Source organism: Topomyia yanbarensis, unplaced genomic scaffold (genome assembly GCF_030247195.1).
Source record: "Topomyia yanbarensis strain Yona2022 unplaced genomic scaffold, ASM3024719v1 HiC_scaffold_4, whole genome shotgun sequence".
In the NCBI taxonomy this organism is placed as follows: Eukaryota; Metazoa; Arthropoda; class Insecta; order Diptera; family Culicidae; genus Topomyia; species Topomyia yanbarensis.
The window spans coordinates 792340-818025 of record NW_026683602.1 but is presented as its reverse complement, the minus strand read 5'-3'; the positions used below and the strand labels follow the sequence as shown (position 1 = coordinate 818025).

The window sequence follows — 25686 nt, the reverse complement described above, 5'->3', positions numbered from 1 at the left end:
CATGAATGTCTCGATTTTATCGGTCCTCCTTTCTGACGATTTTACCTACTTTTGCGCCAATATTCAAATTCTAGGATTCGTCACCTAGTGACGAGTAAATTTTGTTGTTTTGTTTTGTTCCCGAGCCAAAAGACAAGAGTTCGTTTTCGCTTTCTCGTCAGCAAACCTAAGCTTCTGTGCTTGCTTCCCGGGACATCACTCGGGACAAGTCAGTTGCTTTGAAGTTCACATGTGTCGTGGAACTGTTTGGAATTTTTTTTGTGTCATAACTAGTGCTAATTTGGGTACTAGTTTAGATACATCGTCTAACTAGACACCCAGATGGTGCTAGTTACTGACGAGATGAATTCGAAACACAAAAAATAAAACTTAATTTAAGGAAATGTTGTTCTAGTCACTGGGTGACGTGACTGTGAGAATAGGGCCCCTGCATATCAATCCTTAGAAGGAATCTATCACGCAGAGAATATGTCGTTGTCATTGTCATTTATCAGTCCTCGCTCTTGCAGATCTTGGCATTCTCTATATAACCTTTTGTTTGATAGCCCGTTTGACAGCAATGATGACACTTCGTTAGTCTATGTGTAAAGAGTATGCAGAGTAATGAAATTCTTCATTTTCTACTGTGCTGTCGAGTACTGAACTCAGAATTTTCCTCTCAAACACACCCAGCAGTAGGTAGTCTGCTCCCTTCAATGCCATACAGAGCAAAAGGGAGTACCAGCGATTTGTATAGAGCAAGTTTCGAGCACACTTAAACAATTTTCGTATGTATTCTGGTTGCAGTTGAAAATCGAAATATTAAACCTTTCGCTTTTTTTCCTTATTTGCAGATAAGGCAACTAATGCGCATATTGTGTACATGTTAGAGAATCAACTTGTGCATCACCTACATCAGTTACGCTTTAGTTGCGTACGCTGAAAATAGGAGAAAAACAAAAAGGCCCAAGTTCACTATTTTGATTTTCAACTGCAACCAGAATATAATTAAACACCTGAAAATTCTAAGTATTTTTATTTTTAGAGATTTATTATGAAAACTTCTAGGAAAACTGAGTTTTTTACCTTTTTTTCAGAGTAATTACACACTAATTTTTTTATGTACTAGTGGCATATTTGATTTTCCATAACCATTTAAGAGTCATTTGACTCTTGTACTCCACGCGTGAGTTTAACTTCTTTCGCCAGCTCTGGTTCTATTCGCAGACGTTACGCGGCTAGTCACTATTGCTCCGTCATATGCTTTTCACCGAAGATTAGCACGCGACGGAATCGAACCAAAATAGCGAAAGAATTGAAAATATATGCTGTTGGCTCCAACCGCAAAGTTTAGAACAAACATCGGGCAAAATAGAGGCCCTGTTGGTCAGAAATCGGATGGTCATGAATTGACAGTTCATGGATTTATTCACATCTTTACTACCTGCTGATCGAAAATTTGAAACTACTTGTTACTATTTATTCAGTACCCATGTAATTTATTGATACCCCATTATTGAGCTTTTTTCATTCCCCACACGATTCCTTTGCATCCTCTTAAGCTTTTTTCTTGGTTCAAGACCAATAGTCGTTCGAGAACTGATCGTATATCGATCTTTTTTTCTGCTTTGTAACATTGCGGAATTGAATGGTTAAATCTTTAAAATTGCCTTGTACGCAGCTCACCTGGGTTCTATCCCCAAGCCAGCACGTGGGGTTAGATATTTTTCTACAGAGATTGTTTTAACCCGAAAAAAGCGATGAATGAGCCTAAAGTTCAAACTTTAATTAAAATAATAAGAAAATCGAGAGAACAACTCCATGCCATACCGTGAGAATTGAAGTTTTTCCGAGTATCGGAAGGTGTTTCGCAATAACACAATGTGGCCGGTGTCTAAGCTTAGCCCATCGGGTTCTGCGCTAGGTTGAATCTCTGATTGAAATTTGAGGTTTTTGGTGTTCCTGGAAGCACTGGAAGCTCCTCGTTTGATCTAGAATTACTAAGATCAGAGACGGTTTTCTTATGATTGTATCAGTGTTTCCTCGAACTGTTATATTTAGTGCACCACCCCTCCCGCTTATTATTTTTGGGTACAGTAAAAAGGGGATGTCAGATTCGCATTCTCGCTGATCCAACAGCTCATAATATTGTACCGAGGTTGAAGCGGCTTATAAATATTATTTAACGTTAGCCGGTGATGGCGCCGTTGATCTATACTTTGTAGGCTGAACTGTAGACACGGTAGCCCTCTATACAATACTTGTTATCAGTAATATAGTTTACTTGCTTTAGATAAAACATAGCTTATTTGTGATATCCGTCGCGATTGAATATTTCTGTATCAGCTCTTTGGAATATCTCTTTTTCCGGCTAGTTCATTCATGCACGAACCCTGAGCCCGGTGCATTGTTTAGGAGACAGGGGACGAGAGATATAAGAAATTGAAAGACGAGTCAGGCGATAGTACAGCAAAAATGTGGTCATCGATCTTTCGACTAGATGCTACCGATAAAGATGGACGGCTAGATGCTACCGATATCAAATGGCATAACCGACAACAAATGGTGTGAAGAAAGTGGTCTTGATAGGCGCCCTTATTTTTGTTTACGACGAATGCGAGATTCGTTCAAAAGTGGCTCGAACGAATAGTGAGCCCATTTGATTTTGCTGTCGTAAACGATAATACGAACCACTTCCGTTCGAATCCCACTTTTGACGTAAACAAGAGTAAGGTTAGCGCTGAACTGAGGTGCGAACAGGAACAAATATTTTTAAAAATCTCTTCGATTTTTTCTACGATTGAGGCGGGTTTAATTGCCCAATAAATAGTCTACTCAGTTAAGGTTGGACAGAGAAAAGGTAAAATTCGCAAACGAAAAAAGCAGTTTTTTTCCACACTGTATGTCAGATCTTCATAAAAATCAATCAGCAGTACAGTAACAACATTCTACATACGCTGATTGATTTTTATGAAGATCTGACATACGGTGTGGAAAAAAACTGCTTTTTTCGTTTGCGAATTTTACGCATTCTCTGTGCAACCTTAATCGATTTACCTGTAGGCTCCAGAAAAATTGCTTTGTTCGTCGCCGTCAGACACTTTGCGTCAACTGATTTCACAGTCTTCCTAGAAAATGGCCGCCTAGTAGGGGTAGGATTGTCTAGTAAACTGCATAGTAACGATGCTTTTACTGCTCCTCCTAATTCACGAATGATCTTTGTCCTATCGAAGTGAAAGTCTTGTTCATCCATTTTGTGTCAGTGGAATGTTATTCATAAAATATGATTCATGTATACCTAGTATGATAGTCATGACTTACCATCCGTGGTTGTAAAATAGTTCACGAAATCATCCATGTATTCGGGAACTGGATCATAATTCATAGTACATGCTTTATAATCTATTTTATTTACTAGTGATATTTAGAAGATATCCCTAATCATTTTCAATTTCATGTAACACAGTAATGAAATTTTCATGTTAACTACTTCACAAAATTTGAAGTAATATTCGTGGAATCATTTTTGTTCGTTGCGCTTTTTCATGAAATGATTGATTGATTGTATATTGTCTTCGATTAAAATATTACATCGCACAGACGAAAGAACTATAATCTAACTATAAACTATTTTTTAATTTGAAAGACTCTTTACTTATACTAAAATCAAAAAGTGGATAAACGTTGTTGAAGAGCTGGCAGCAAACATCCAAAGGATTATTGTGGCCGTATAAAGGGGGGAACACGAACGTATTGCTACACCGAAAATGTCATTCCAATTTTCTTATAATGTTTAAAATCAAACCAAAATTTTAGGGTAGTTTTATACATATATTTACTTCAAAAATCAGAAGAAAAGTTAGTCGATGGAGCCTTGAGTGTAAAATTGAACGCATTTTCGCTTGATGCCCTCCATCAAAGTCTTTACAGTGTCATCCGGTACCAGTTTCTCAGTTTTTTTCCATTTTCTTAACATGTCCTTCTCGTCTTTGACTGTCTTCTTGCTCCTCCGAAGTTCCCGCTTCATCATTGCCCAGTCCTGCTCCACCGGGCGCAGCTCCGGACAGTTTGGCGGATTCATGTCCTGTGGAACAAAATGGACAGAATTGGCTTCATACCACTCCAGGACACTTTTAGAAAAGTGGCATGATGCCAAATCTGGCCAAAATAGCGGAGCATCGTCGTGCTGTTGCAAGAACTGCAAAAGGCGCTTCTCGAGGCACTCAGATTTGTAGATCTCGCCATTTACTGTGCCCTTTGTCACGAAAGGTTAACTCCTCAGTCCGCAAGAGCAGATGGCCTGCCAAATGAGATATTTGGAGGCGAACTTCGACATTTTCTTCTTCTTAAATTTGTCGTCCACATAGAACTTGCTCTTGCCTATGAAAAACTCCAACCCCGGAATTTGCTTATATACGTTTCGTCGTCCATCACACAGCATCCATATTTTGTCAGCATCTTCTCGTAGAGCTTCCGTGCCCTAGTTTTAGCCGTCGATTGTTGCCGCTCATCGCGGTTTGGGAAGTTCGGTACCTTTTATGTATGTAGTCCAGCTCTCTTCTTTGCATTCTGGACGTAGCTCTGCGACGTGCCGATATTTTTAGCCAAATCACGGCTTGAGACGTTGGGATTTGCTTTCACCATCCGCTTCACCTTTCCCTCCGTCTTGTTGTTCGCCGGTCCCGGTTTTCTTCCAGCTCCTTTACCGTGGTCCAACGTCAACCGCTCCTGGAACCGCTTCAACACTCTGGAGACGGTTGAATGGTGAATGTTCAACATTTTTCCCAACTGCCGGTGCGACAGGTCAGGAAATTCCAGGTGTTTGGAAAGAATTTCCATATCAACTTTTGAATAGGGCTAATAAGATTTGTAAACAAACTTTTGTTTTGCTGATTTCTCTTATTTTGTTATAATTTCAACACAGAAAACATTTGAAATTGAATCTACCAAGGGTAAATATGTTGATTCAAGTATATTTTTCATGAAATTCAACTCGGCAGCGGAATAATGAGCGAAAACAGTTTGTTTACAAAAATCTCATTAGCCCTTTTGAAGAATTAATATTGATTTGTTCTCTCGACTCGCGTTGGTTCACCTCCATTTTCGTTGAATCGAAAAACACGACTTCGAGAAAGTGTGCAAAATTTGGTTGATTTTTACGCAATGGTAAAAAAAGTTATGCCCTGTTGAATGTGTCGCAATAATTTCGTGTTCGCCCTTTAGCGTACCATGTGTTGAGCGCCGAAAAAAATCATTTCTCCGGAAAGACCTTCCTGGAACGCTTAAGTCACGCTTTGCTAAGAGCGCAGGGCAATCTATATTGTCTGTAAGTAAGTCGAAGATGAAGAGTCGTTGAAGAAAGATTCGCCCATTTCGCAGCGTAGGGAGATTAATGAGAGCGCAGCGAACTTCGTATGGAGGTAGTTGTAATCGATTTTGCCAGGGCAAACCTGATGAAGTTCTTCTGTACCCCCGTTCAAGACGATTAATGTGGACGGTGTGATACGGGGCCCAATCAGTAACCCCATATTCCAGAATACTGCGTACCAGTGCGATGTATAGAGATTTTAGACAGTCAGTGAAATCACGGGTGTTGGTGCTTGATGAGTCCAAGTACAGCGTAGGATTTAGCTATGGCAGAAGAAATATGTGCGGTAAACCGTAGTTTGCAGTCGAGAGTGATACCTAGATCCTTGACAGATGCGACTCGTTCTACAGGAGCAGAACACATCAGGTATTCGAAAACAATGGGCTCGTGCGAAAGTGCTTATGCTGCATTTCTGGATGTTCACACTCATGCCGTTTCTGTCACACCAATCCATAACCCTTTCGAGGTCCATTTGCAAAGTGCAACAGTCAACCATAGTTTTTATAACACGGTACATTTTCATATTATCAGCATACATGACTTTAGTCGACGACAATTCACTGCAGAGGTCGTTCACGAAGAGTACAAAAAGAAGAAGTCCAATATGGCTTCCTTGAGGAACACCCGATGTAATGTGGAAGGGATCCGATAGTGTAGCTCCAAGTCGCACCGAGGCGCTACGGTTGGCAAGGTACGAGGAGATCCAATTAGTCAGCCGGTCCGGCAATCCAGTCCGCCTTAGCTTTTCCACAGCAAGCTGATGAGGAACACGGTCGAAAGTTCATGAAATCGTGAATTTATGAACGGATTTTTTGCCGTGAAAAGAGGTGTCAAACTGGGGCCTCGTCAAGGGCACCGGAAGACTACGTTACGGCCCTGCCTGCAGCCTGCAGGACACAAATATCTCCTTTACTAGTCTGCGATCAAGTCCAACGATTTCGATGTCATACCCGAAGCATGTGGGAAAGCGTGATGACGGATCCATTTTTTTGCAGGTCAAAACTTCGAATCGTGCACTATGTTGAACAATAAATAATAGAGTGCATCACTCTTCTTCGATTCATCTAACGTCAAAACCCAAAGACGATGTTTTAAATCAAAAGACAGGCGGAGAGAAACAGTAAATTTGGCTGACAATTTTAACTGTTAGTTTTGGCAACCAACAATTTTGTGTAAACATCGAGTGACTAGTAGTTGTGGATGAATGGAGAACAGTGAATCAAGTTATGTACGGTATGCAAAGTAGGCTCGATGGCGTTGTCTAGAATCATATACATTTGGAACAACATCAGATGTTGCTGCAAGCTGTTCTGAACTCTCATTAGACAGTTTGCACGATACCACCCACGTTACTGCTTGGTAAGACCAAACTGGTGTCGATTGTGGTTGTCCGGCGTATCCTTGATGATCACATCATTAGAATTTCGGCCAAAGATCGGCAAACAGCCTCAACTGATTATTGGAATAGAATACAGTAAAGACCCGTTTTTATCAGCCCCTTGGTGAATTTTAGGCTGATAAAACGGGGACATTGACAAAATCGGGACATATATTTTTCTTTGTTTTAAATAAACCGAAGCACTTAAAATATTCTTCTTTTGTCCCTAGATATAGCCTCATAACCTTTTTTGTTTATTTAGTTCAAATTTCCATTAAGGGGGTCTGACAGTGCAAAATTAAAATTTCTCTTTTTGCATATTTCGGATCTCTAAGATAAGAAAAATATGCTCAAGAAAGGATTTATTCGAAATCAACTTGGTTCGTCCTCTAGAGCCCATCCAACTACCAACTACCAATTTTCGTATAAGGCTGACAAAATGGGGTCAAAAAAGCTGATAAAATCGGAGGTAGACAAAATCGGGGGCTGATAAAATCGGATGCTGATAAAATCGGATCTTCACTGTATTAATGTTCAATGAAGAAATTAATTGCATCATCGTTTCAGATAACGTTAAAATGAATTTGACATTCAGATGCTTGTTAGTTGGACAATGGTCCAACTAGCGGAGGTCCAACTAAAAAGCGGTCCAGTTAAAAAGTGACCAGCCAGCGAATCACGACTATATTTTATGACTAAGGCCCTACGGAAAGATCTGCGTCGAAACGACATTTGGACAGGAATTATCACTGTTTGTCAATTAAAACTATTTGTATTAAACTTTTCCTACTACTTTCATATAAAATCAAAAATGCACATTTCAATATAATGCAATAAATAAAACTATTGACGCCTAGCAGACGTCAGACTGCACTACGGAGGAAAGATTTCGGCACAAATAAGACTAGACATCGTAGCTGTTTTGTTAGTTTATGTAAAGTAAATATGTTTTTAATAAAAGTTTTAAGTTCTGTAAAGTGATACATCTTAGCTAGTATATATTGTTTTTTTGTTCAACCCATACTTGAATTAATGTCGGTTCTTGATTTAATGTTGTTTTTTTGCTACATGATCTTTGCCTCTACAATATTTTGAAAGTAGAAGTTTTTCGCTTACATTTCCATGTTCAGCTCATCTGCGTGTATCTGTGTAGGTGTGTTTCTTTTGATGCTTCATTTTGTTTGTTCATTGAGAACAAATCTTGATTTTTTGTGTAGCATTGTTTTTGTATTTTTTATCTTTTTTTTCATTTGTTATAAATAGAAGATAGAACAAGAATAGTCTCAAGATTTTAAATTCATTTTTTTGGTTTCGTGTTTTTTAATAATCATAGAAAATAGTTCGATAGCGCATTTGGAGTTAGTATTCTTTGTAGTAAATAAAAGCTTTCGCGCATTTCATATTACATTCGTCGCTTGTCGTAATCCTAATCTATGGCTTCTGATTTCTATTTTAACGTGTGTGGGTGTGTTTTTGTGAGAGTGTTTGCGTGAGAGCTATTGAAACAATCTAAGGATGAGTGAATTCTCGACTATTCAGTGCGAGTGTGTTGTTGCACACGCTAATATTCTATTGTATCTCAAGTCACGCTAATTACCTTCATTTTTGCTTGGAGCAAAACGTGCCAATTTTGAAATTCTTCCCCAAATTTCAAAATTTTAACGTTTTCAACTCAGATTGATGCAGTTTTTTTTTGGTTCGTGCCTTAGAACTAAACTATTTTCAATTTATATAAGAGAGCTTATTTCTACGAAGCTATTTTGTTTGCTCGCTAGGCAAATCGAGTTGTGGCGTCTTTATTTTCATTTCTTTACTAAGTTAATTATTCTGTTCATAACGAATATTATTTAAATTGATACAGGATAAGGGTTTTAACTCGGTAAGGGAGGTGGTGTTTAACATTGAAAAGGTAATAAGAGTTTTTATGAGTTTCGCCGCTGCGAAAATGAAAGGTATTTAATCTATTTAATGAAATTAGATGTTGATCTCACAATCACAAGATGCTGCTACAATTGAGTCATCTACTGTTTTGTTAGAGTTTCTGTCAAAGCTTTTGTTTTTTTTATCAACATTTTATCTCTATTAATCAGTTATTCACCATCGATTAAAGCATTTTCGTTCTGTTATTATTTGGTCGATTATTTCTAAAGAATGGAATTAATATACACACACAATTGGAAAAGCATTTGGTAACTGAAGCTGGGTATGGGGGAGTTCGATGCAATAACGTACGGACAGTTGTGTTTACGTCACTGAGATCGATTAGCTCGCTACGGCTGCAATATTGCAATACATATGACTCCGTGGGTTTCGTGAATGATCGAGCACGAGCGAACAAAGCGCATACGGACACAGCAAAGTGCGAAATATTTCTTCCAAAATCTTCCCCTATTTTGGGAGAAACATTCCAGAGATGGCGCTCCGGTTTTGTTTTGTTTGGTCTGTTCATATCGCGGCTTGCTACGGAATGAAGTTTGATGTTTGTGTGAAATTCAATCTGAACTATAGGTAGATTTATTTTTATAATATCACATGCGCTCCACATTGCCAATAGAGTAGTCGTTTTTATAATGTTTTTGCTTAATCAGTGGTAACCAAAGCGCAATTTAAATCAGCGACAAATGAATGTATCTTAAATATTATGTATAGGTTTTCATATTTATCAAAATTTGTTCTTAATTAGAAGTATTTGAACCTTGAAGCACTAGTGCTAAATGTTTTATGCTGTATGTTCACTTTTATGTGACTCTAGGTGTAAAGCAGTCATTGTTCTGTTGTTTAATATACTTTTGTTTTTTTATACAAATAATTTCATATAATTTGTTATGTCCTAGAATCTTTCCATTCAAACGCTATATCAGTAGAAGTAAAAATGTGGTTCTGGTATTAGTTTAAATCATTTTTTTCCATCTTCTGACCTTCCATGTGCGGCATTGCGGCGGTGCTGCCATCTTTCCATCTTGCTATTCCTGTTCGGTAATTCTATAGTTCAGTTGTTGTTTTTATCATGTAATTCGAAGCTTCTGCTACGGACACTACTTCAAAATTGCACTAATTGTTGTCTAGTTGTAATATTTTTTGTTGTATTTTTTTCAAACCGTACCCTACGTAATTCATCTCTTTTCGGATCAATATTAATATGGAATGTCCATTTATTTTTTTGTTTGTTTACACACGATGATGGATTGTCATTTCGATTTGCGCGTGTTTTATCTTTCTGTTCAAGCTTTAAAATGGATCAATATTTACCGCTGCATAAAATATGTCAGCGCATCTAATCTTTTTGGTTTTGTTTCAGATAACAAAACAAACTAGATTCTACATGAATTGGCTGAAGAAAATATATTTGCCCCTACTGATTTTAAATTTTTTTCAATGTCACTAATGGTGCTACCTCTCTCTGGTGATCTGACAGCTAATATATGTTTTACTCTTCTTTTATGGTTTTCAAGATACAATGGCGAGAAACACAAAAACAAACCAAAACTGTTCTAACAATTTTTGTAATAAATTCTGACGCGTAGTCCACTCTAGTACTTCACTAAGGTTCTACTGCCATACTGACTGTGGCCTACTACTACTTGGATAGGCTCAAAACTGGATTACTTGACAAATACAATTCATTCATTTGATGCTACGATATGACGATGATTCTTCGCATCCTACGGTCTAGTACCACTTTATTTATTGCGGTATGCTTTTATCATTTCATAGACTACACACTTCGGAAGATGCCAAGGATAGTTTGTCTCTAGAAATAGCGTTTGTATTCTGTCTATATTTATACTGACAGTTGTTCCTTCGAGTTTCGTGGAAAAAGGTTTCTCTTTGTCGGTCTTTTTACTTAGTAAGCCACGTGGTAAGGATTTCACGATTAGAATTTCTCACTTCGTCGTTAAAGATCACTTGATTGGTTGTGGTGCCTGTTAAAATGGTAGTAGAATGTTATCTATCAGTAAGAATAGCGGTTCGAAACTCTTTTTCTTGCTTCTTCTCTATATCTGTTCTAGGATAATTAGGAATCTAGTATTATAATGGTCCCTAACGAGTCGCGACAAAGTTGATGCAGTCGTAATAGATCGCTTAGGATCGAATCTCGGAAATCTCCACGGTGACGCTTTCATTGTGGTGGTTCGTTCCGTTGTCCTTAGCATGTTGGCTACGATTCGAGCGCATGGAAGCCGCCGAAACGTTACTGCTACCACGTGAACCTCGGCGAGATCCTGCTGTATGAAGTTTCGGGTAACGGTGAAAAAAGAATAAAATAACAGATAGTACAGATTAGAAAAATTTGGTTCAACTACCGAGAATCTCTACTGTTAGAAAATAGAAGTGTGCTGGTCCTGGTTGAAGCATAGCGGAAACATCTACTGAAAACATCTCAACAGGATCATACGCTAGCTGAGTCTTAATCTAGTACTACAATTTACGATAGCAGTTTAGTACGTTACAGAGAGACTAATTATATTGGATAGACTTAGTAAAAAAAGACCACTAGTTTAGAAGAAGTTGTAAAACGATTTTTTCTTATGAAAGTACACTATACTGGCCTCATTGTTCATCCTTTGTTCTTCGATTTGCCGGTATTTCGACAGCCACTGTGTGTGTCGTGTTCGAATTCTCCCCGTTGGGTAGTTTACTTCCTAGAAACGCGTTGACAGTCACAAAATTGTTAGTAAATTTAACCAGTAGGAACCAAAAATAAACACACAACTAGATCACTCAAGACTACAGCTACGGATAGCTGAGTAACTGACAACTGGTACTGTTACATCATCAAAACAGGCTCGAAAAAGATTCAGCTAGCGTTGCAATGTGAGAAGAGCAGCCGCTAGTCGACTTGAAGTGCCGGAGCTTACCAAAACCCACACTACCTGCTAGGATTCCAAATCACGCAAAACGCTCACAGTGCTAGACAACAAACAACCTAAATAACGTCAGTCGGTAACAGTACGCAGTTAGTTCTACGGTAGAAGAACACCAATCTCGAAACTCGCCACAACAAGAACAACAACGAACGATTTGACAGAACAACAATCGGTAGTAGAAATCGGCTTCCCGCATACAGACCTAGCTTACCTATCGATGCGTTCGGTGAGTGGGGACGTAGCGAGGCCATGCTCGGTTGTCGCGACGGCATCCGTACGGACATTCGGGAACCACGGCGTTCCTGGCCGTGGAGCAGCTTGTTCTCCCGTAGTAGCGATACGTTCATCAGCCGGGGGTTCGGGGTGTTGAAGATGGTACGGTTGTCGCGCCAGCGGGCCCTGCAGGAGAAAGAAGATAACATCAGATGATGTTAGAAGCAGGTAAGGGATGACCAGGTGGGCGACATCTATGGTTGTCGATAACTCATTAATTAGTATAGTAATTTGGGAATATATGTTGTCACAAGATGGAATGAACAGCAAACTCCAATTCTGCGCAAGCCGTCATTCATGTTTAATTCTGAGCGTACGGTTCAAATAATGGAAGGAAATTAGCTCCCCTATCGCATTGGCGTCTTCAACTATGCTGCCCATGATCGCATATTTGTCCTATTTTCTATGGGATTTCCTATCTTTATGGGACTGTTTTGCGATCATGGGCAGTATGACACCCTAAGACTTAGTGTCTGGCATGTTCTGTATTTTAGAATTAGAGCTCCTGAACGGTGGCGACTCTTGATCGGGTGGGAACGGGCGTTTGTATGTTGGTGTTTCAGACCGCGTTTTCAATTCGTAAGTGTTAATATGATCAAACCGCCAGGGCGTTTTTATGATAGCGAGTTCGTAGGCGTTGGTATGCGCGAATGACTGCGTTTGCGGCCGCTGTTGTATTATAGCAAAAACATCGAGCGTTTGTATGTTATTATGCGCATTGTTTTTTTCGCGTGAGTGTTTGTATGTCGCGTATGCGCTAGCAAGTTTGTAATTCTGCATGTACCAATGCATTTTTATAATCGTGCGGTCCGATTCACCACTATCAAGACGTATTGCAATCAACATCTTAAAGCAACTTTCTGTTAGAGATCAACATGAAAAGCTACAATTATGTTCAATGACTATTTTTTTGCTGACAAATTAAATTGATATTTACTAGTATTTATTGTTGATAATTGATGCAGTATATCCAATCTGATGCATGCCATATAGGGTGATGAGCCTATTTTCACCATACTAAGCAAGGTGCCTCACTAATTCGGTAATTTCTTGCCTTACAATCAATGAAATGCGTAAAAATTGACATCAACCGCTTTGCTTAGTTGTTAAGAACCAATATAATAACACAAATGCGTTGAAAACAGTAAAATTCTCGTGTTTGAACCCAATGAAAACTCGAATCGAAAACCCCTATTGTTGCGCTACCATTTGACTCAATGCGTTGAACAAAGATGGCAGACACTGCTCTAACCAACGGCTTCAAATGGGTAGGGTGATGATAGAAACATGCCGCAAATAAGCTCATCACCCTATACAACCAAGGGAAGGATTCCAATTTGGTGGCCTATCTTTGAAAAAATAAACCCATGGCAACAACACAGAAACATGAAGATCAACATTTCCTCAACGATAATCTTTTTTTTTGTTTAGACCAGCAAATGCGAAATCCATCCCAACTTCATCAAACCAGGTTTCATTGACGGAAAGAAAAGCTGGTAGGTAAATAATATGGACACAACAACAGCACACTCCGGCTAAGAATGAACATATTTATTCAGTGCGAGATAAATCTGCGGCGATTGTGTGAAATTTGTCAAAAGCTTATCAAGCGGGATTTATTGCGAATGCGAACGAACTAGCTACTAATGCAATATTGTGAAATCCTAAAGCCAGCTAGCATAAACACGACCAAAACAAAATCAGCAAGTGCTGTGGTTAACCAGTTGGAACCACGATTCTATTATGTAGACTGTATGGGGAACTGTGGATAAAATTAACCGGTTGTGGGGAAGTAAATAGGTAGCCAAGTGTTGGAAATATTTGTTGAATTATGAAAAAACTAATCAATCTAGTTTACATTTTAACGACATTCAATTAGCTAGAGATTACTGGGTAGGGAAAGTTATGAAAATTAGAGCCATAGTACTCAAGTGAGAGCAAGGATGTGAAGTAAACAGATCGGAAAACTAGAAGTGGCAGTGTCATTATAACAGGCTTAATATCGTACGGGCTTAACTTTTGTCTTTTGCTAATGAGGGTCGAGCTTAGGCAGCATAACTACAAATCACAAGTCCATCTTTACCGTGACAACCGACATAATAGTAAATACCGCTACTTCCATATGGAATACCATACTTTGCAGTATACATCACCAAAAATGGCAACGGCTATTTTAGAGCCACCCTACCCACAATTTAAAATAATAGAAAAGTCTTGTACAGTGACAAATTTTATCGTGAGAACGAAACTATATCTTTTATATTGTATCCCGCGAAATAATTTAAACATATTACCAAGGCTTAATTCAATAAGAACCTAACTTTTGACATTACTTTTGCTGTTTTCTTGTCTTACTAGCATATCCTTTAGATGATTTTCAGAGTTTTTGAAGACGGACATTTTCTTCTAATAAATAAAAACTCTAGCTTCTATTATTAAAAAGACATAAATAGGAGAAACCGGGGCTATTCGAATCTACCTAGGCAAATCGCCATTTTAGGTGGATCGATGTGAAACAATTTATCGGTCAAAGGTCTTAATTGTTAGTTTGAAGCCTCAGCTACATCATCTGAATCATCTGTCAAAATTAATGTTTCAAAATGGCGCTTCCACGAATATGTATGGCAGTCAGAAAGTCTTACGAATTCCTGAGAAATCGAGGTAGTCTGAAATAGCCCCACGGTCTTAATAGCCCCACGCTCCCCTACTTATAATTTCAAAAATTGATTTGTTTAAATAAATGTGAAATCAAAAGAAACAATTTGCAATCGCCTTTTTTGTTCAAATATGTCTCGAATCATGACCTGATATGTATTTGAAAAAAATATGTTTCTTTTAGTCCAATTAGTGATAGTAGAATTGAAGAAAAAAATTGTTAGATATGTTGTACAATGAAAAAAATATTCGCCCTGAAACAATCTTAAAGTTGTCTGAAGATTGCTTCAGTTTTAAATCAATACAGCAAACGTTATATTAATAAAACAGTTTTACTAAGAAACACTACGAAATAGCCTAATTTTAAATATCTTGTAAAATGAAAAGTATTACATAGGGCTAACATGTTTTCAACATACTTTTTTTTAAATTTATTGCTGCTACAACTTTACTGAAGGTAATATGGCTCTATCTAGAATGATCACTAGGTTATTTTTTATCTTGGTGAAATTAGAACCACCCTAACTGTAGTTTTAACAAAATGAAGGAGCTCACAAACTACGAAAACTTTTCCAAAGACTGACCAAAACACTGGATGTGGCGAAGCAAGAATCCTAGATCCAACTCTCTGGTACTGACGGAAGCGTTTCTGAGTCGGTGGCATTACATTAAGTAGGCACTATTTTAACATTCCTGGCCTCCTTTCCTTTTCGAGCGACTTAGTGGAATGACTTATAGCTACTAACGAGATAATCATCAATCGGATACCAAGGCAAAGCATTGTGCTTCGCCACGTAAAGCGTTTAAATGGGCCCAGTTCACGTTGTTATCCAGATTGATTGAGCTATGAATGAAAAATCATTTGTACTTTTATTGAAGTATACCAGTTTGTAAATAAAGGTTTTTGTTTCGGGAAAATATTTGTGATGGAAACTTCATACAAATGTTTCCAGAGAACAACTGATCTGATGTTTTTTTAATGTGCCGTGCGACAGGAATTATCAAGAAATATTCTGCAGTTCTGGAAATCTGAAATTTTACCAGGCGTAGAAAATGCATAGATGAAGCAATTCAACAAATTTAAACTAATACAATTCGAAATAGCATCAATTTAATTTTTTATTAAACGTTTTATTTACTTTAATATTTAAGGTCAACTGAGAAAGCCTTAAAAATGTATTTTTTGCTACTCTTTTTGGGTTAATCGCGAAAATCAATGTATTCGGAGTATTGTTAGAACTCAGCTGATTGGTTTTGAGCCGTCAATGTTTTATTAGCTTAACTCAATTAAAGGCACTTCTTGAATTAACACTCGTAACTTCAAGCCTCAAAATTAGTCGTAACACTATTTCGAGTATCTATATCACCACTGTAGATGGCGTATGACTATCTTTGAGGATTGGGTTAGAAGGTTTCTGCAATTACGCAACGATCTACTCATTATTCAGAGTCTTTGCGTTTTCGAGACATCAGTTGTTTACTTGTACACACAAGTAGTGTTACGTTTTCGATTTAGCGTCCTGAATGATCAAGTCGGTCAGCCAGACACTGACGAGACGAAATAGATGTCCATCACTTACTATACTTTTTTGTACTAAACGTTTGGCAAGCATAGATTCAATTATTTATTATTGTATTTGAAACAACAAGACAACCAATAAAATGTACTTTGTTTCAGATTGTGATCTTTATAGTGAGAATAAGATTCATGAAAAACTGCAAAGAAAGGCTACGTTTTTTGTTTACATGCTTTCGATTTTTCTCTGCCATTCAAATATCTACTGATTGACTCTTCTTATGAAAGCGTTCGCAAGGTCTTTTTCGGTCGGTACCGGCACAAAGTCACTAACCAACGCGCATGGAAACAGATCGGTTCGATTTTTTTATCTTTTCAACAGAAACAGCTCGATGCTTACCATTTGATTGGCAAAAACATGGTGACCGATGAACGTCGGTAAGCACCGAGCCCAGTTGTGTCATTTGCTAGTGGTTAGTTTGCATCGTGCGACCATTGGAATCGGACGTTTCGTTTAGGACGTTTATCTACTACATACAGTCTTCTGTGACGAAGGGGAGTGACCGCGCAACGGCCTGTCAACGTTGTTTCAACGAGTGGTGAAATCAGTATTATAGTACATAGAAGCATTTTTTCGGCTGCCACGAGGTATACCGTTTGGTTTCTGGAGATTAGATATTAATGCGCGGGGTGTTGGTTTGTGATGAGTGTTCACGTCTTAACATAATTAGTATGTAATTGTTTAGACTATTCTGACGATTTGGATGATTGCCAATACGTAGACAGGAGGCACAATTCTTACCGGTTTTTGGATTAGTGAATGAATTAAGAGAAGAGCAGAATGTTTCGTGTTTTTGGGTGTTCCAAAAATCACTTAAATCAGCATACGTTCAAGAAATAAACTTCTTTAGAAGAATGGTTACACTCCAAGATTATTGGCCCTCGTGAAAATAAAGACGTGGGTGAGTGAAAACCGACAAAAAAAATTCTAATGAGGGGTCATAAATAAAATTCAGAAGGGCAGACGATGCTTCGTAAAATTTCTTTAAACTCTATTACAGTGTCCCATTAAAGTCGGCATAAAATGTAGACTGGTTTTCTTCAACAAAAAAATTGCTTAAGCAGCGTGCATTCACAACCGTCAGACTGGAAGAACCTTCATAGTAAAATCCGATTGTCGTCTCAGCCGCATGTCACGGCGGTCGTACGGACCGCTAGCCTTGCGAGCATGTTACGACATGTTTTAACTGGCAATTGTTTTTTGTTTTATCAAAATTGACTTTTTGGAAGTTACCTGATCTAACACCATTTTGACGAAACAAAAGTGGTAGAAGCTCTACCACTTTTGTTTCGTAATCAGCGGTGTGGTGTGGTTCTCACGAACCCATACTGCAATGGAAACATGGTTTGGATGCACGAGAAAGGCACAATCGCACCCCTAGGTGGACCAAAACTGTTTTTTTAATATCTTTACGATACTTATACTTATCTTTACGATACTTTACGATACAATTGATAGGAAACGTAAAACAAATAAACTTTTTCTCGTGCATTATTCGGTGATTTAGTAGCGGTTGATGTTGAAAAAAATGGTTATCAACAAAGTGTGTTAATCAAGGTGTACGCCAATCTATTGCAAACGCATCAATTTTAACATTTATTTTTCTCCACTAGGCTATGTTCTCACGAGGAACTCCAAGTTTCGACTAGTAGCAACATTGAAGACGCTCTTTATCATTACCTATTGATATTCATTTTGCAGAACGCATGCGTGACTGAGATACATCAATATTTAATCATGAAAGGCGACTAAAATGTTGTTTTACAAAAAAAATCAAAGGTCGTAGCAAATTTAGCAAATTCACTCCGAAGGAGAAAGTGGTCCTATCACACTAACCTTTCATGTAAGAAGTGAGCACGATGACTTCTTTTGACATGATGACATTTTGTAACACAATGATGTGGAGATGTAGAGAATTCTCTGGTAGCGACATGTATCGGACTAACATTCCTTCCTTCCCCAAAAGATCTGCATTCGAACATAGCTGGTGTCGGTATTGATCACCATTCACATTTTGTTCTTCTTCGCATATTCTGGTTCTTTTGAAAAAAAACCTAGATCCAATTGGTGCATGTTTTATTCCAAGCACTGGCAGCATGATGCTCTGCCAATGGTTCTTTGTTGCCTTTAGTAATTTGCCAACAACTGATCACAGCATAAAAAGCGCTCTCTTCTGACACTGAAAAAAAAAAAATTAAAGGGTTGTGTACAGGACACGACCACGGTGACATTAAAAATGTAGCTTTTTTCAAGAGCGTGCAAATGAATTTTATCTATCACACATATCGACTCAAGTTCTTGCTCACTCGCCTGTTTTTTATGTTACAATTTGCTATATACCCTCCCCATTAAAACATAATTTATTGAAGGTCTTTTAACGGTAATCTATTAATTAATCAAGTATCTCACTAGGTCATTGGCATTATTTGGCTAATCCATCTAGTAAAAATAGGCTGGTCTGTCCAGAAAATATATTTAAAAGAAAAGTTCCATATTTAGAACCGTGACGAGGAAGCCCACGCCCAGCAACGGAAATATACAGATTCTTCATGAAATATGAAATTTCATTTTCCATTTAAATTTTCAATAATGTATTAATGAACTTAAGTAAACAATCTTAAGGTTAAGTATTTCTTGATCGATTAGTGGTGAAAAAAATGAAAATATTTGATAAATTACATTGTTATGCAACGTTCGCACTACCAGTTAAAACGGGTTTTATGCTATCTTGGTGACATTTTCTCTTGTTGCTAATTATTAAAACGTGTTATAACTCTGTAGTGTAAACATTGTATTATTAAACCAATTCTGCAGCGTTTTATGTTATATAGGTGTTTTATGTGGTAATAGGACTGACATAATTATATCTTCAGTACAGCGGTTTGTTGCATAATTTCAAACAGATATATTTTAAAATTTAAATTAGTATACCTAACCGTTCTATTTGTTGTATACTTTAAAACGCAATTAGAACTGTGTTTTAACTACATAGGACAGGACAGATACTCTGACTGGATAAACTGGGAAAACAATTAAACAAAAGTGTTTGAAATTAGAAAACAAAAAGTTCTGCTGGGAATGTGATTGTTTCCGATGCAATTACACTCAGGTTTTTTTACGCAGGGGATACAGGCCGTGCAAATGAAAACCGCCTAAATTTCAAAAAAACGCGTAAATGAAAACCGCGGAAATTTCAAAATTCGCGTAAAAAATACCGCGTAATAAAACCTGAGTGTACTCCCCTATATAAAATACTACGCTGCTGAACAGTGCAATAACTACAGAAGCACGTTGTCAGATGCCTTACTGATAAAAAACATATAACCAAAATATGAAACATATGAAAACCAATAGGCTCTTTACCCTAGGCAGCTACAATGCGCCGTAAACATGGATTAACAAGTTACAACGCACCCGCATGCATAAAAATAAATATATTTTTTTCAAACGCAACACTCTTAAGCAGCACACACCGTATTGAATTAAATCCAAACCACCCCACCCACCCACTTTGCAAATCATTCTGTGACACCGTGCTGGTACCCGAAAAATCCGCACACGGCCACCGCTGCCGAAAATGCATAGCGTCTACCGCTTATTGTAGTGCCCACACGCTGCAGCCATGATCTTACCCGTTCGACATAAGAATAAAAACTGATTCAAACGGGTACGCGTCACCTCTATTTATAAACTAACCGTATATGGTTTAGTCACATAGGTGCGAGTGTGTGCAAATGCCAACGTTGCCGAAAATCGATAGCGCTTATTGCATCGCCCGGAGACGATGTTGTTCGTATGAGACAAGAGCAACAACTGATTTAAACGGACATGCGTTGCTTCTATTTATGACTTTTCGTGTTTCATTGAGCAACTAAGCTGCCCTCTTTTGACGGCTGTGTCTGAGAAATCTGCCTCACGAATGGTATTTTTCCCGTTTTTCGTGAACTTTTTAATTTTACCAATTTCCAAAAGTCTACTTTTATTGGGGAGATATTAAATTATTACCAATATTTAAGTTAGGTGTTTCTGAATCGGTTGGTGTATGAATGATTAAAATCCATCTAGTAATATCGGAGTTATAAGCGTGCAAACCTTACATAGTTTCGTTACATGGGAGATAGTTTAGATTTTAGAATGACACCTAGCCCCAGATAGTGGAGTAAGACATTTTTAATGTCAAAAGTTCAATGTTCTCTCATAAACGCAACGCCTGCTTCTCTCCATCTCTCAACTGTAACGCGCGTATGAATGAGAGAATGGAGTATTTATGCTGCTCGCTCTATTCACTTGCTATGCCGTAGCTATATTTTGAGGTGGCGTCGCTCTTACCGCAAAACGGTCAGCCAGTCATAGTGCAGTCATCGTTCGCCGAGGTAAGACAGAGTAGATTTTAGCTGGTGGCTCGTCTGTTCGGTTTTCTCCGTCTGACCCATTTTATGATGGGCTAAGAAATCGAAAGTGTTTTTTTGTTGTAAATAACTGTAGATGTAGAAAGATTTGTTATTTTTCAGGAAACAAAGTGGACATTTTTTTAATCTTCTTTTAAAACAATAATTGAATCAAGAAATCAAGTTCAAGCCGAGTCATGCTCACAGGAATACATTTCATAACTGAAACAGTAGATTCAGTGAATTAATTGACATGCTTTTTCGTATAGTTGTTCAGTTAACACGGCTCAATGCACGAGCTTTACGGAGCCGTACTTTGCTTACATATTTGCATTGGTGAATAATTTTCTTAACTTCATCAGTTCAGCGTGACATTATTCATGCAATTTAAATATGCTGTATTTCATATAAATGATTTTTTTGTTTTGTCATACCGAACTCAACTAACCCAAACAACTCACATGAGTCGTGTAGGTGCAAACAAGCACACCCGCCTAACTATAATTGCTTTCCATGTGTAACAATGTGATTCCCACAACATTCAATGACATACTTAACCGGTAGTTTCCCATCTATTCACACAGATCATTTGCCAGTAGTCGCCACAACACACGATGAACCGGGACAAAGAATTCAGCAAAAACAAAAAGGAAAACCCAGTTCGAAATGCGTCCTTCCTGTCGCGGCGGACCTTCTGGTGGTTGAAGGAAATTTTCCGAGCCGGTTTACGGAACGAGATCACGGAAGATCTACTGTACGCCACACTACCCGAACACAAAAGTAACCGCTTGTCGGTCAAATTCCAGCGACTGTGGACCGAGGAGCTTCAGCGGCCCCAACCTAGCCTGTTGCGAACGTTTTTCCGAGCGTACGGAAAGGCTACGCTATTCTGGGGATTGTTGGTCTCGGCAATCGAAATTGCCAATCAAGTGGCTCAACCGCTCTTCCTCGGTGCGCTGGTTTCCTACTTTTCACCGGGACAGACGGAGATTAGTGAACGTGAGGCGTACTTTTATGCTGCCGGAGTGATTTTCTGGTCGCTCGTTCCTGTACTGACATTCCATCCGTATATGTTATACATTTCCGAGATCGGCATGAAGCTTCGCATCGGTAGCTCCAGCTTGATTTACAGCAAGGTTAGTAAGGTTATCTAAATAATCCATGGTGTCGCGTGTCAGTCAACCGAAGATAACGCGCACGGTAAATATTAAAGTTCTGTGCAAATTATGAACTCGTTGTTGACTGAACCGTACTGGAAGTTATCTGTATCTTCTACCAACTAAAACTACCTGTTTTTCAGTCGATGAAGCTGACGAAGTCGGCAGCCGGCACCGATGGTCTTAGCGGAAAGATCATCAACCTTCTATCCAATGATGTTAGTAGATTCGACATCGCTCTCTTCTTCCTTCACGATCTTTGGAAAGGACCGATCGCATGTCTGTTGTTGGGATATTTCATCTATCTGGAGATAGGCTACTCCGGTCTGCTCGGAATGGCATTCCTGCTTAGTTTTATTCCCCTGCAAGGTAAGTTCTCGGATCTTGACTGATTTTCTTTTGTCACTTATTGTTGTTGTTTTCCCTCAGCCTGGATCGGTAAAATGGCCGCCACCTACAGGATGAAGGCAGCCAAACGAACGGACAGCCGGGTGCGCTTCATGAATGAAATCATCCAGGGTATTCAGGTGATTAAAATGTACACCTGGGAGAGTTCTTTCGCTAAGATGGTGAAACAGGTTCGACGCAAAGAAATCAACGCCATCCGGGGTGGAGCCTACGTACGAGCTACGCTGACCTCCTTCTTTGTGATATCACGAGTTTCGATCTTTCTTAGCTTGCTTTCCTACACGTACACGGGAAATCTAATCACGGCTCGTAAGGTGTACATCGTTTCCAGTTACTACAACTTTTTAAATGAATCTATGGTGTTCTTCTGGCCGCTGGCAATCACTTTCTGTGCGGAAGGCTACATTTCGGTGAAACGAATTAAGGATTTCCTGCTGATGGTGGAGGGAAAACCAAAAAGCGACGCAGCTTCGAACGGTCAAGAGCCTACGGTGAAAAGTAGTGTGTTGATTGAGAATGAAGAGAAGAAGTCTGCGGCGAATAATGGAATGGTTGAGCATAGTGAGGAAGCAGAACGGTTACTCATAGCGAGGAGGGTTGTGAATTTCAATAGCGAGAAGAAAGGGATTGTAATGGAAGACGTTACGGCTAGATGGTTTGTGAGTGAAGAAGAGTCAAACGTTGGCGTAACTTCGGTGACTACTACGATCGAAGCAGGCCGGCTATGCGTAGTGATCGGACCGGTCGGTTCAGGAAAGACCACTCTTCTACAAGTTATGTTAGGAGAGTTAGAGGTAGATGCGGGATTAGTACAGATAAATGGAACGATAAGTTATGCAGCACAGGAACCGTGGTTGTTTGGAGATAGCATACGGAACAATATTCTGTTTGTTGAAGAGTACGACGAACAAAGGTACTTAACAGTGATCAAGATATGTGCATTGGAGCGAGACTTTGAGATGTTCCCGCATGGAGATCAAACGATCGTCGGAGAACGTGGCATTAGTCTCAGTGGAGGACAGAAGGCAAGAGTCAGTTTGGCACGGGCTGTCTACAAAAAGAGCGACATCTACTTACTAGATGATCCACTATCGGCTGTTGACACTCATGTTGGCAAACACATATTCGAAATGTGCATCCGCGATTTTCTAGCCGATAAAATTTGCGTGTTGGTGACGCATCAGTTGCAGTATTTAAAGGACGTACAGCACGTTTTGTTAATGGAAGCAGGATCGGTAGAGACACAGGGAACGTTCCGAGAGTTGAAAAGGACACGGCTCGATTCAATCACGTCGCTGAGTTCGGAGGAATCGGAAAATAAATTTGAGGAAGACTTCAAAAAAGTGACAGCTCATAGCGAAACCACGGCTCTGGATGAAGAAAAGCAAGAAGAAGAAAAAGAATCTCAAGGAGAGGGTACAGTGAAGCTGTCAGTGTACAAAACCTACATCACAGCGATCGACAGCTACTTGTGGATATTTTTCATCACATTATTTATAATCTTAGCACAATTGGCTATGAGCGGGCTTGACTACTTCGTAGCTGAGTGGGTCAACTGGGAGGAATCACTGGGTGCCAACTCAATCTCGCTAAAGGATAATCAAACCATTGAGGATCTACTAGATACCAACGTAACACTAGAAACGGAAGCTTCGCCCAATCACGATGAAGAAAGGCAACAGTATATACTAATATATGCGGTCCTACTTGGGGCGTTTGTTTATCTGATAGTTCAGCGCACTTTCTCATTCTACTATGGATGTTTACGAATCTCAAAGAGACTTCACGATCGTATGTTCCGTGGCTTAACCCGAGCAACAATGCATTTCTTCAACACTAACCCTTCGGGGCGAATCCTGAACCGCTTTTCCAAGGATATTGGAGCAATCGACACCTCCTTACCATTGTCTCTTTTCGAATGTTGTGTGGTAAGTATATGGACCAAGTTATTATTTATTAAGTTGGTACTTACCCATTTATTCCAAACAGTTCATACTGGACATGATCACCGTAATATCACTAGTCTCGATCGTCAACTATTGGTTCCTTCTACCCACGGTTATCGCTGCCGTCATCATGTACTACTTCCGCCGGATTTACCTCACCAGTTCGCGGGTTGTCAAACGCATCGAATCGGTCAACCGATCGCCACTCTTCTCCCAGACGAACGCAACTCTACAGGGTCTGTCGACGATTCGCGCCTTTCAAGCACAGGACACGCTGATCCATGAATTCAACGAACAAATGGATGTCAACACGTCCGCCTGGTACATTTTCATTACCACAACGAGGGCGTTTGCTTTCTGGCTGGACTTTCTATGTGTGATGTATATAGCGGTTGTCACTTTAACCTTCGTCAAGTGGGGACAGAATGTACTTGGAGGAAGCGTTGGTCTAGCGATTACCCAATCGATGGGCTTGATAGGAATGTGTCAGTGGGGTATGCGGCAATCGGCCGAGCTCGAGAATCAAATGGTTTCGGTAGAGAGGGTAATTGAATATACGCAGCTGAAATCAGAACCTCCGCTGGAGACGGAATCCAAATACAAACCGCAAAGGAATTGGCCCGAGGGCGGCGTCGTGAAGTTTGTGGATGTGGAGCTAAGCTACTCGGATGACGGGGAAAAGGTTTTGAAGGATTTGAACTTTTCCATTCAGCCAAATGAGAAGATTGGGATAGTCGGTCGGACAGGAGCTGGAAAATCTTCGCTTATTCAGGCGCTGTTCCGGCTCGCTCCCTATGAAGGAGTGATAGAGATCGATGGTATCGACACGAAAACGCTTGGTCTGAAGGATTTGAGAAGCAAAATATCGATCATTCCACAGGATCCAATTTTGTTTTCCGGGACTCTACGCAGTAATTTGGATCCGTTTGAGGAGAAGAACGATGAAGAACTATGGAATGCTTTGGATCAGGTGGAATTGAAAGAGGCTGTTACCTCTCTGGCAGGTGGATTGGAATGTAAGATGTCCGACGGGGGCAGTAACTTCAGCATGGGCCAACGACAGCTGGTTTGTCTAGCAAGAGCAATGCTTAGGAGGAACAAAATTCTAGTTTTAGATGAAGCTACCGCCAACGTAGACCCGGAGTAAGTATTCCTACTGCTTAATACTTTTGATATGAAAATAACCAATTCGATCACCCGTAGGACGGATAAACTAATTCAAACTACGATTCGCACTCAATTCGCGGACTGCACAGTATTAACCATCGCTCACCGGTTGCACACGGTCATGGATAGTGACAGGGTACTGGTGATGGATGCCGGTCGAATGGTGGAGTTCGGCCACCCTCACAGTTTGATGCAAGAAGCGACCGGCTATCTGAGGAGGCTGGTGGAACAAACCGGAGTTGCAACGGCCGCTTTGTTGATGCGGATTGCCGACGAGCACCATAAAATTAAAGTTAAAATGTAGTCACTAAATAGTAGCACAGCTGAACATAACTTGAACACAGGAGCTGCCTTTATTAATCAGGATAGGTAAAGGACAAAAGTGCTTAAAAATTGTTACGAATTTGTTTTATAGAACCTCAATTTTACACTGTTTTAAGACATAGAAAGTATGATCATCAATATAGTTTAAATGAACCTGTCAATTATTGAATCTACAATACATAAATAGTAGTCAAAAAA

At 39.3% G+C, this 25686-nt stretch overlaps 2 protein-coding genes across 4 annotated transcripts in view; one reads left to right on the top strand and one right to left on the bottom strand.

Moving 5' to 3' along the window:
* Window positions 1-8025: 8025 nt before the first annotated feature.
* LOC131695481 (uncharacterized) overlaps window positions 8026-25686 on the bottom strand; it is a 98994-nt gene continuing 81333 nt past the window's right edge. Inside the window, exons 2-3 of the mRNA XM_058984010.1 lie at window positions 11805-11992; window positions 8026-10951 (exon numbers count right to left, since the gene is read on the bottom strand). Coding sequence (XP_058839993.1) covers window positions 10809-10951; window positions 11805-11992 — 331 coding nt within the window. The 3' untranslated portion in view covers window positions 8026-10808. The remainder of the gene's footprint in view (window positions 10952-11804; window positions 11993-25686) is intronic.
* Window positions 16565-25639, top strand: LOC131695478 (ATP-binding cassette sub-family C member 4-like). Of its 3 annotated transcripts, none has more exons than XM_058984006.1 (6): window positions 16565-16685; window positions 21071-21622; window positions 21787-22012; window positions 22073-23979; window positions 24041-25140; window positions 25201-25639. In XM_058984006.1, exons 2-6 carry the CDS (start codon window positions 21101-21103, stop codon window positions 25466-25468), a joined length of 4023 nt encoding a protein of 1340 aa, XP_058839989.1. In that variant the 5' UTR covers window positions 16565-16685; window positions 21071-21100; the 3' UTR covers window positions 25469-25639. The 3 variants fall into 3 exon arrangements, with proteins under 3 accessions (XP_058839989.1, XP_058839988.1, XP_058839990.1); XM_058984005.1 differs by having other exon boundaries at window positions 16621-16685; window positions 21051-21622; XM_058984007.1 differs by lacking the exon at window positions 16565-16685 and adding an exon at window positions 20456-20471.

What these genes read in the sequence shown, in the direction of transcription:
- LOC131695478 (XM_058984006.1), top strand. Translation starts at nt 21,101, where the DNA reads ATGAACCGGGACAAAGAATTCAGCAAAAACAAAAAGGAAAACCCAGTT. An exon ending in CCAGCTTGATTTACAGCAAG is followed by an intron (nt 21,623 to 21,786) that starts GTTAGTAAGGTT and finishes CCTGTTTTTCAG; the next exon opens with TCGATGAAGCTGACGAAGTC. An exon ending in ACCGCCAACGTAGACCCGGA is followed by an intron (nt 25,141 to 25,200) that starts GTAAGTATTCCT and finishes GATCACCCGTAG; the next exon opens with GACGGATAAACTAATTCAAA.